This window comes from Heliconius melpomene, chromosome 16 (assembly GCF_056956725.1).
Source record: "Heliconius melpomene rosina isolate 202511_hmr_F chromosome 16, ASM5695672v1, whole genome shotgun sequence".
Classification (NCBI taxonomy): domain Eukaryota; kingdom Metazoa; phylum Arthropoda; class Insecta; order Lepidoptera; family Nymphalidae; genus Heliconius; species Heliconius melpomene.
Window position 1 is genome coordinate 10,663,660 of NC_140404.1, and position 11,964 is coordinate 10,675,623.

At 30.1% G+C, this 11,964-nt stretch overlaps 1 protein-coding gene across 1 annotated transcript; it reads left to right on the plus strand.

Moving 5' to 3' along the window:
- Window positions 1-6,331: 6,331 nt before the first annotated feature.
- Window positions 6,332-7,212, plus strand: LOC146531050 (uncharacterized). The gene has a single exon (XM_085199600.1). The coding sequence runs from the start codon at window positions 6,495-6,497 to the stop codon at window positions 7,047-7,049; it is 555 nt and encodes a 184-aa protein (XP_085055726.1). The 5' UTR covers window positions 6,332-6,494; the 3' UTR covers window positions 7,050-7,212.
- The last annotated feature ends 4,752 nt before the right edge of the window (window positions 7,213-11,964 follow it).

An 11,964-nucleotide genomic window follows, 5' to 3' on the forward strand; every position in this document is an offset into this window, starting at 1 on the left:
TAAACGAATTTTACAGACAAAAGTATTAACTTAGTGTCCCTTTTTCTTTTGAGATTGTACAATTGTCTTCCTTTTCGTAAATCCATGGTGGTCTTGTCCACTCATGGATTAAAAAAATGTATGCAGATTTCTGTTCTTATATTTTTGAGCTTAAAGGTAAGTTGCATCATTCAAAAGGGGATTAGTGTCTCGCATTGTTGTCTTCAAAATGTAATGTCCATGTTTATTATTTTATGTCTGAAAAGTATGCAAATAATAGTAAGGATAAATTCTGTTGTAAATGTTGTATTTATTAAAAGTTTATTGAAATACCTATTATAAGTACCTATATTACATCTGATTCTACTTCTTTTCTAAACAAAAATATTTTTTATTAATAGGTACAGATTAATAAATAAATTTATGTACAGCAAATTTCATGCCTCACACTCTATCCCGCACACAGACGGGTACCATAGGGAACCCAGAGTTAAGACAATCCGTTTTCCACTTTCCGCCGAATTCTGAATCATTGAGTGTTGAGTAGTAGAGCTTAACGCCGCGCTTAACCTCGACATCAGAGCGAAGATTTTTTTTTAATAAATATTTAATTTCCTCGCGCGTGTATCGTGTTTACAGTTACACTTTGTGCCCCTCCGCCACGAATGGCCTTAGTTTTTATGATATTTAAGGATATTAAAAAAATAATAATAATTGTTGATAATAAACTTTATTTTAAGTTCTTCCGGCTCTACTTTTTTATAATAATTTATACAAATGCAAAGTGAGCTTACTCCTCGTGGACTCTAGACTCTACTCTCTAGACTCTCTAGACTCGTGGACTCTATTATTCCATGCGATTGTATCTAATAATCTGCTGTATTTTTACTAATGCTTTTGAATCATGCGCCATTATACATTTTAGTACTTTTCAAAATAATAAACAAATTGAGCTAATTATTCTGAGGCGAAGGCATTCAAATTATGTAGTATATGAAAATATTTCGACAAATCGTGTCAAAACAAAATACTTCGCCGTAAATAAGTTTTTATGGTACATTTTCGGATGAGAAGGACAGAAGACTACATCACTAAAACAATCTGTAGTAATAATGACTAGTTAAAATGACATTGCAAATATTTTTCAAAGAGGCAAAAGCCTAATTGTGTAATGCCTCATCAGAGAAAGGCGGAAGAGAGCAAATCATTTGTAAATGTCAATTTGAAACAATAAAAAAAAACTGTAACTGTCAAAATCGTTTCATATTGTCACCCGCCGATTTTATGGGTTATTGCGAAATATTAAACAAAAGAAAAACCCATTGTAGTGGGAGAAAGTAGGGCTTGTTCTATGTAAGTATTATTTAAAACTGTATAACCCTTTGTTGCCAATCGAGATGCAAATTATACAATGTGTTGCGTTGAAAATTGTGAATTGCGTTGTATTTTTAAAATCATCTTGGACCAGTTACTTAAAATTTTTAAGTAAAGATCTCCACTTGAGAAAATGATTATATTTAAATAAATGATTTCTTTTTTCCCGCTTTAGAAGACAAAGCGTAGCCTTGAGTTCTGTCATTCAACACACATTATCTCGAAAATTAGGCGGAAAGTAAGAGACGGGAAGACTAGGTCTTATCAGCTTAATAAACCATTGCAGGAATAAAAGGGAAGCTGCTGAAATCACATAAGTATAAAAAGAAAAATCCTCACTAATGTCTAAGCTACATTATTTATAAAAACTCATAAAATTTTAAGATATACATATACATGTTACAATAATAACAATTCACATTTTCTATTAAATACGCTACCCTTTTCTATATCACTTAAACGAGCTCGTGCACTAATATTTTTATAAGGCCCCGTGCCAATGTTTTTATTGCAAGATTCACGTGTGAAACACCCAAATGCAATAAAACTTATTGTTATCTAAATAATTAACTTAAATGCTATTATAGATCTATGTATATGTATATTTAGTTATTTAAAATTTTACAGTGTATATTATAAAATTTTATCTATAATTTCACTGTATATTTATAGATAATATTTTTATTATAAAAGAATTAATAAATACAGAGATAAACGATTTCTTTTATAACACCAGTTAATAATCTGTGGGATATAGTTTATACCAATTTTATGGGAAAAAAAATTGTGGCTATGGATTTATTAAGTGTTTTATAAGTCATAGGCAAGGGAAATAAATTTTCTTCCACCTACACATATGGGCGGGGCGTGCGCATGCACAGATGAAAGCTTTTCAACCAATCAAAACATTCGGATATTAAATGATTTTTAACTTCAATCTTATAGCTTCATGCTGCATCCTGCACTCAGCACTGTAGGCAGAGAGAACCTAGTATTAAAACACTCTGTTCCCATTAAGATGCATTCGTTGCCCGCTTTTAGAGTCACGAGTTCGATTAATTAACATAAAACGATACTTCATCATAGAGCAGAACAACCGTTTCCTTTGCTAATTACTTAAGAAACATTTCCATTCACGTTCCCTTTACGACGCTGCTCCAAAATCTCTATAATAAATGTAATAAGTCACAAGTTGCCGCAACTGAAGCCAACAATGGACCTGTAAGTCCAGAATTTATGGCTAGATTACGTTCGGCTAACAATAAACATAGTATTAGAAATTCACTTTTCTCTGAAAAGATGGATTTTTAATCTTCTAGTTTAATTTATAACATCTTGCTGAGTAACTAGAGCATCATTATGATTATGTGTTCTATACGAGTAAGTTAGTTAAATTAGCAGGATCTTATACTTACTTATGAGCTTAATAGGACAACTCTTATTGTTTTAGCTTTACACTGTATCTCGCATATAGTAGTGTCGGCAGAGAGAACGTACTGTTAAGACACTCCATTCCTATTAAGACACTTCCGTTCCCCACTACGAGTGGCTGAACTCAAAATTGTGCTTTATCTCCTCATCAGAGGAAGGGAAATGGAAATATTAGATATTTCATTTCCTTGAGTGGAAATCGAATCTATGACCTGTCGTGTTGACAATTGCACGTAAGGGCCTTTGAGCCACGACTGGCCTCAACTATCTATATACCTATGTATATATTAGTTACTACATAGGTGAAAACTGAAACTGATTTAGAATATATTCTTAAAATTAGTTGTACACAATTTATTTAGCATCAAAAAAAATGTCTAAATGTCTGCTCAATGTAGAATTTCTATTATTTATTTTTGCGCTTAATCATTTGTCGTTATGGATTAACAAACAAACTTTTAAAAAATATTTTCTTATAAATTAATATTCGCGGCGTAATTATGTTCTTTTTTTATTAAAAATCCTAAGTAAGTGTTAAGTCAGTCTGGCAGTGCTTTAGAATTATAATGCTTACGAACAAATAAAATTATATAATCATCTTGCGAACTAATGCTGTATGGAACAGTTATAAAATTGCAATACGGAAATACCATCTGCAATACACCCAACATTTTGTTGACAATTAAAACTATACATACATTGTAAAGATAATATATTTGATGCATACTTTTATTACAATTAAAGCTTTAACTCGCTGTATTAAGGCTTAAAGTCGTTCAACATTTTATTTAAATGCCCACGCGCCTGCCATTTGCTTTAACCCTTTAGAAACCAATCGGGGACAGTTTGTAATGTTGACATATTTCAAGATGGATGATATAGCTGTTTCCTATAATGGGTGTTTGATATCTATTTTATTTTCCGTTATTTCTTGCTTGCGGTAATGTTCAGTTGTTATAAATGTAACAATAAAATATTTCGATGTAGGCACATGTTACATTATAAAACCTTCACTTCACCATATGACAATTCTATGGTGTAGATACAACGAATTTGTAAAGTGTTTATAATTTACATAAAATTATAATTATTATATTCTACAAACTCGAATAAGTTTTTATAAGCCTTAATATTTAATACCTAATTGTATACTTGTGTTATTTTTTGATGATATAAAGTTTAAAACATATTTACTGATATTTTGCAAGCAAAATAAATGTTGATACTTAAAAATTAAGTTCGTCGGTAATGGAAAAACAAAATTTTAAGTTAGCTTAACATGTCAGTAAAATATAAGTATATCTATGCCTATAGGAGGTGTTTTTAGTAAATAAAATGACATTGTAATTTGGATTTTACCTCTAAAACGCCATACTGCGTCAAATCTATTCATATTTACTTAAGCTAGCGTAATAAATTTCAATATCTAAATTATAATTTGGGTCCCATTTCAAATTATCCAAAGTAACCTAAATAGATTTTTTCCAACATATAATGATGTCCAGCGCGTGCTTTCATAGAAATCATCGAAGCATCATCAAAACCAACTGTCGTTTGCGCATTGTTGAGCTTCCGGCTATCCTTGCGATTCTTACGATTCTCACTAGAGTATATCCGGTGGTGGTCTCCTTTGAGGAAAGAGTTATAATGCCTTAATCGTTTCAAGTGACATTTCTACAATTACTGAATAGATTAAGCGAAACCATGAAAAGTTATATTTCAATTGAGATGCAGTTTTATAATATGTCTTTTTGTGTATCTTTTTTTTATTTATGAATTTGTACTTCTTAACGGTAATGGTCATACGTTTCATTTGTATTTGTATACTCGGAAATGTGAAAATTCAAATTTTAATAATGATCACGTCGTCTTTACAATTTCTGTAATTTTCATGTTCAATTTTAATTTCTTCTTAAATCATTATTGTACAAAATGGAGGAGACCTTCGTCTTTTAACTTGCAATTGTTAGTTCTTAATTCTTAACCACTAATTGTTTTTGTTGTTTATTATACATAAAAATCTATATATAATATATATAAAAATATATAAAAATCTATATATAATATATAAAGATCTATATATAATATCGTTCTATTTATGTATAATTAAATAAAAGTCAGAAGATATCAAAGAAGATTACCCCCAAAATAAAAGACTAATTACTACAGTATATTCAATATATTTATTGCGAAGGTAGTTCTCTAATAAATTGCACCTATTGTATTCTTGTTTCTGTCGAGTTCTAACGGATTATACTGCAGCATCCCATGTAGGATTAGTAGTTTGCGGCCAGTTAAGTCTATTGTCTTAGGATAATGTCCTAAATTGGTACAGGCTTTCAAAATTGTTTTAATATTAATTTTTAATACTAAATATAACATTTTATTGTATTATAGAGATGCTCTATTTATTTATATATTTTTTATTTATAATAAGCAGACGTATATTCGCTTTAAGTTACGTCACTTTATTACTACGTTCCCGTACTCTTCGAGAAAAATTGTAAACTGTTTTCCTTTTAACACTCTCAATTTGTGGATTGTATTTTTATTTTTGAATTAATAGAAATACACAAGGATGTAGGTATATGTTATTAATTATGCTTTTATTGTCTAAGATATTAATTGAATTGTGTATAATGACTTATCCACATGTTCGAATAATAATAGTGTAAAATGAGTATTTAACGTATTTAACTTAACATTGTAGGTGATAAAAAAGGAATTCTATATATGTATGTACATATTACGTACCGAAGTACTTATAACCTTAGGTATAACGAATAAATAAGTTGAAACACAAAAAAATACTACTAGTATTCAATCTTTATTTACTTCTCTCATCACTGTCGCATTGTATACGAGACGCAAAGGTTTCAGATTTAATTTGGTGCCAAACAAGTTATATTTACCTAGAGTCTATACGCTTTCGTCGAATAAAATCGCTATTGTCCTGAGGATTACAATGTGGTATACGAGTATAAATTAAATTACTTACTTGTAAGTGAATATGTGAAATAATGGAAATTGTAGAATTGAAAAAAATTAAGACTATTTGGTGAATAGCATGGTAAGTTTTTTACGTTATTCTAGTTTTTAGGTCAAAAATAATATTACAACATTACAATGTTGTAATACATATAAGAATGAGATTTTTTTACTTTTAATCACTAAAGTGAAATTTATTAATATATTTCATTTATAAAAATATATACATGTCTAATAAAATTTATATTATATACAAATTCATCCTCGTTTGATAGGACGACATGGCGTTAAGTTGATTTTATTACGCACACAACAATCGATAGTGGCCGATAAATTCGGAGAAATAATCCAAAATAAAGATAAAACATTTTGTCATAATCCTAGTTTTATTAATTCATCTATGTTTAAAAATAAGATTTGCAAAAGAAATTTAATTCCCTTCTTATTTTACATACGGGTGTATTATAATTTAAAGAGTAAATATTATTGTTTCTTCATCTTACGGATATTGCTAAATCCGTAGTCGCAACAAGATCAGAATACGGAAATATAATACTATTGTTTAAAAAGAAATTTAATATTGATGTCGCCTTGTGTACCGTTATGAGTACCGCAGGTAGCGGATTAACCCTACCACTACAGCAAGACTCCGCCCATATTTTGGGATAAATCATTGCAAAAATTTTGCAATCATAGTTTTAGCATCACAAGTAGCACACGCCATGGCTCTGTGGACTCCATACGCGGAGGAAGCCTTGGACTTAACCAAAAATGATAAACGGGAAGAACAAATGGTTGTTCCTGATTACAAATATACGGAATATAATAAATCAGAAGAAGACAGATGTTATAATTACGTATACGGATATAATGTGCCACCATCGCAGATTTCTCCAGTGGAAAGTTGGAACAGAAAAGTACCATCACCACCTCCTTCTACAGACTCATTTGAAACAGATTCTCTGTCAGATGATGTGGAATATCAATCTTTTGAGCGAGATGCATTAAGAGCGATGGCTGAGAAAAATGGCGGGACGCTGTTGGGAAATAATCCTAGAATGCGACGCGCCGTACAAGCTAACCAGGCCGCGGACGATTCATATAGAAAGCAAAGGGAAAGAAATAATTTTGCAGCAAAACAGAGTAGAGACAGAAGGAAATTAAGAGAAGTTCGACTCGCTTTCCAAGTGACTTATTTGAAGAAAAAGATCGCGGACTTAAGGACCAGGTTAGACGAACGAGTGTGCTTACGATGCCATCAGCAATGTAGATGTTAATTAAATGTTGTGATATTTTGTGCCAAATATTTATAATCGATGTTAATTGAAATTAAGTTGTCGTAATTCGAAAATTATATGATTTGTATAGATGTATCAAAGCAGAGGAGAATTAATTTTATAATTTGTATAGTGTCAATTAATTTTAATAAAATTATTTTATGATTAAGAACATTGTGTGCTTTTCTTTTTATAACCCTTTATGTAGACATTTTCAAGTATTTTTTACATAAACCCTTACATACACATTTTTTTACATATTTTGCAAAAATAAGAAATATAGCAAATATTTTGAGTTAAAAATACGTTTTCAGTGTGTTACTACATCGTGATGTTAACAGAATATAAATAAGTTATAGAATTTTAATAGAATATAAAAAAAATCTTAAGAATTGGATGTTTAATATTAATAATAAATAGAATGTGTACAATAATAATATTTCAAAACTAAATTTTATTCATGTAGTGGTTTAAAATCATCTTTCTAAATGCGTTTCAGTCACACGTAACGCCATTACGCTCTCATTGGTGCTTTTAAAAAAGCGCGTGCGCAGGCCGCGCCCATAATGTTTACAATTTTATTAAATTTTAAAATATTATCACTTTTTATATAAAAGTATTGATGATGTATTTTTTTTAAGGTTGTGATTATGCATTGATGCATGCATGATGCATTTCTAATGCAAATAATAAATTTTAAAAATGTCAATTATTTATCTATAGTTTTTTTTTATTATTTTGAAGTGAAATATAAAAAATACAAGGATTAATTTGAAATATTACAAACTGAACTGGTATATGTCATTACTTAGCAAATTTGTTTACTAGCACAATACATGTGACTTTTTAGATCGGTTAATTATGTTGTTTTTGAGTAACGTTACATGGCTCAATTACGATAATGATCTAAAGATAAGCTTACTGTAATAGTCGTTCGATGAATAAATATTTTATCTTAAATTCCACAATTATGTAGATATCTACAAAATCTTAATTTCTCATACTTTTATATTTGTTTTAGATGTAATAGATCTACCTATCGTTAATTATTTTAAAATTTAAAAATGTTTTACTAAATATTTAGTTATTTTAAAAGTAAAAAATATCGCTATCTTCCCAAATATCTAACCTATCATATTTCAGTGTTGAGCATTTTTAGATTAAAAATTTCAAAATATTTTTTAACTATTTTCTTTAAATTAAAAATATAAGGGTTAAATAAATATCTACATAGAAAAAAGTTTCGATCATGTATTTCCGTTACAGCTTGACAGCGACGCGTGTCGTCGCGTGCTCTTTTTTTTCTTCGCTCATAACGATCTCATGGCTGTTATATTTTTATAGGTACATAATATGTTATTTTAGTGTCAATTATCTTTTTAGTATCTTGTTTAGGTATAACCAATATTTAAATAAGCTTAATAAGACCAAAGAAATGCTTATAACAAGGACCGAGGGAATCCAGGCTTAAGTCACTTCGTTGCCAATTTTCTAGACACTGTGTATTGAGTGGCGGAACTAAACGTCGTGCATGTTTTCTAACCAGAGTTAGGAAAAGAAAATAATTCATTTCCCAGTAAGGATTTTGAACCCAATACCGTCGTTGTGCCACTGCGCCACAACGGCCTCTCTGTATATCTATGAACTAAAAAAAAACATAATTATTAAATTACTCTTGAGTTTAAGTACTATACGTAATGTAATATATAAGAACATATGGACCGTTTATTTTGAAAGTGGTGTAAGTCCATTTTTGAGAAAAATGAGCTATCACGTAATTCATGCTTAATTTAATGTAATTTTTTTATATAGGTATAACTAGTCCGTGTTTAATTTCTCAAAAAAACCCATGTTTTGAACAACTTAAAATCGGTCGGTAAATGAAATTGCATAATCATCAACACACTAACCTTTAATTTTCTCGATAGAAAAGAAAATGGACTTACACCACTCTCAAAATAAACGGTCCATATTATTCTTTTATAGGTACAAATTACGACAGTTATTACTCAACAAGAAGTAGAATATATATGAATCTTTTGACATTATTATCAACCTTTGTATTTTGTTAAACTGTGAAAGATATCGATCTCATTTAAACGGCACGTGGACCGTGGAGTATTAAGATAACAGAGATCTGTGTGATACTGGAACATGTGGTAAAGGATTATATTGCAGCTTGTCTTGCATGAGTTTGTGGCCAAAAACATTTACAGACGGATTTTATGTAAGGAATAAATGTTTTTTTCTTCGCCTTTGGCATTTAGGTAACAGGACAGGCAGAGAAGCCACGTGTATAAATTGGCAGTAGTGAGACTCGAACGTCTCTTGGTTTATTAAGCATCTGTATCCAAGCTCTCTAAACCATATATTTTCATCAACTTACATCGATATTTTAATATGCTTTTTTTTGTTTATGTTATTCGTTCTCCTTTTTTATTTCTTTTCTGAGACATTTCTACTTAGAATTTAACGTGAAAGCACGGAAATGTAAATAATATAAATATGATACTCACGAGTGAAAAACGAACTTAGAACCACCACCACCTATTCAGCAAGATTCCAGATACTATCTCATAAGCGCCATATGTTTCAGTCAGATAATTATGATATTGTATAGGTATCTAGTATTTAAATATGAGGTCGTTTCAGAGACCCAATTTTATTCAACATTTAAACTGTCTCACCACTTCATCTTACATTTTACCGAAAATGTAGCAAAAATCTATATTTGCAAAATACACTTATGAAATAAAATTATATTTTTATACAGACAAAACCCGTACAAACCATCTAGCTTAGCACTAAATCTCAATTATTACGATAGTATAAATCCTCCCCTTGCCTAAACTTGCGCAGGCGAGGGTCTCTAATATGGGGCTTGGGGTTGGTATGGGCGGTGCATATGTAATAGGGGTGCGACCCCTCATTCTCTCTATTATGTAATATCGACCGTGCTAGATAACTAAGTTATGTTTTGTGGATAGGTATATTAAATTTGTAAGGTTTTGTTTGATATAGAAATTTGTAGTTTTATGTGATTTTTCAGTGTTTCTGAAGTCTTGTAGAAATTTTTAACAAAAAATATTGCTTGAATTATAACAAAAAAATAATTATTCTATTCCAAATTTTATTATTTATTAATAAGTTAAATTAATAGTTTTTTTTTAGTTTTACGATGTATGAGAAGATAATCTATTTATACGGTCTCCAAGATTAAGTACAAAATTTTTAAAGACCAAATCTTATCAAATTCGTTACAGTAAAAACTGTACAAAATGCAATATTCTGTCAACAATGTTAATCTTTTAAGATCCAAAGTTATGATGAACCGTTAGATATTTCTTAGAAAATATTTGCATAGCACCCTTTTTGGTAAAGCTGTTTGTCTGTTTACACGTTGAAATTTGGGACATACTCGTAATGTGCAACAATACGAAAATTGGCGTAGAATTTCATTTTGGTCACTTGCCATAGTAAATATAAAAGAATTGATTTTTTTTTTATTTTAACATGTGGAAGGATTTAAATTTTAAGAGTGTGATCTATGTGTAATCCTCCCATTACACATAGAGCATACTCTGAAAAATTATATAGAAGTGCCTATGCTCTATGGATATTCAAAGAAATACCTATAGTAAATGAATTCGAAGCAACGCGTGACGCAACTTAACCGCGATTATTCTTGTAGAGTATGAATATACTATCGTATTTCCCAAAGTTCTAAAGTGAGAAGTACTTTTTATAGTAAGTACCAACTATTTATAGGTACTTGAGCAAAGCGAGATGGGCAGCAGGAACTCAGCGCTAGGCTTTTCTTGCCAGAGCGACCAGAGCGTAAATAATTTTAATTTAATTATTTCCGCGGTAGGAAATCGAACCCACGACCCTCGCGTTTGCAGTCAGGAGCTGTTCCACTGCGGTATGACGGCCTCAACAAAAAATATAACATTTTAGTATTTAGCAGCGTCTTACAACTTTCATAAATACGAGTTTATTCGTGTGTGGCGAATATAATTCATCAATCTCCGTTTACTACTCACTGGGCTCCGTTGTAAGTGTCAACAACATCCGTCCCAGTCGTAAATATTTTGGAAAAAATACTTAAGAACTATATCGACAAATATGAGGGTACTAAAAACCTTTTCTATTGACTTTAGCTATGTATAAATATTTAAATACGATATGAAACAAAACATAATCGAGACTAAATTCTATAGTTATAAATTAATTTTTTATTTTTTTTTTTTTTTTCTTAATTTTTAAATAGTACTATAAAACTATTTATAAATTCTATTAAATTAATGATATCTATACAGAATATAATTCGGTAAAATTTTATTAATATTTTCTTTAAATAACGTATCTAGTTATATGCGGGTACGGCGGCACGCAAGTGGTATTAAAAGTTATATAAATATTACTTAATCCTTTAGAGATCCCTAAAAGATCTTTTAAATGAGGGCAATAAAGTAACCAAATCTATGAGTTTTATTATTAGGTTTTTGAAGGATTAATATTAAGTATTATAAGATAAGATTTCGAGATTTTTCTTGAAAATATAATAAGTAGGTTCCTTTTTTTACCCCCTATCCAATATTCGTATTTTAGACAAATGATTAAATAATTATTCATTCCGTTTCTTAATTTTTAGAGGGCATTGTGAGTTCGATTCCCACTCGAGGAAATGGAATATTTGATTTTTTAAAGCCCTGCCCTGCAATATTTAAGTTTCGTAGATATAGAACAATTTGTATCAAACCTCTACATGTAACATTTGTTGAAATAAGTCATCTGTATATAATGGAGCATAATTTTGTAGGGCCATTCATTGAAGTCAGTGAAGCGGTTATAGGAAGCAAATGTCACCTTCCGTAGCTGGAGCTGGTATAGTTCCTCGTCTCTCATATTAGGT

What these genes read in the sequence shown, in the direction of transcription:
- LOC146531050 (XM_085199600.1), top strand. Translation starts at nt 6,495, where the DNA reads ATGGCTCTGTGGACTCCATACGCGGAGGAAGCCTTGGACTTAACCAAA.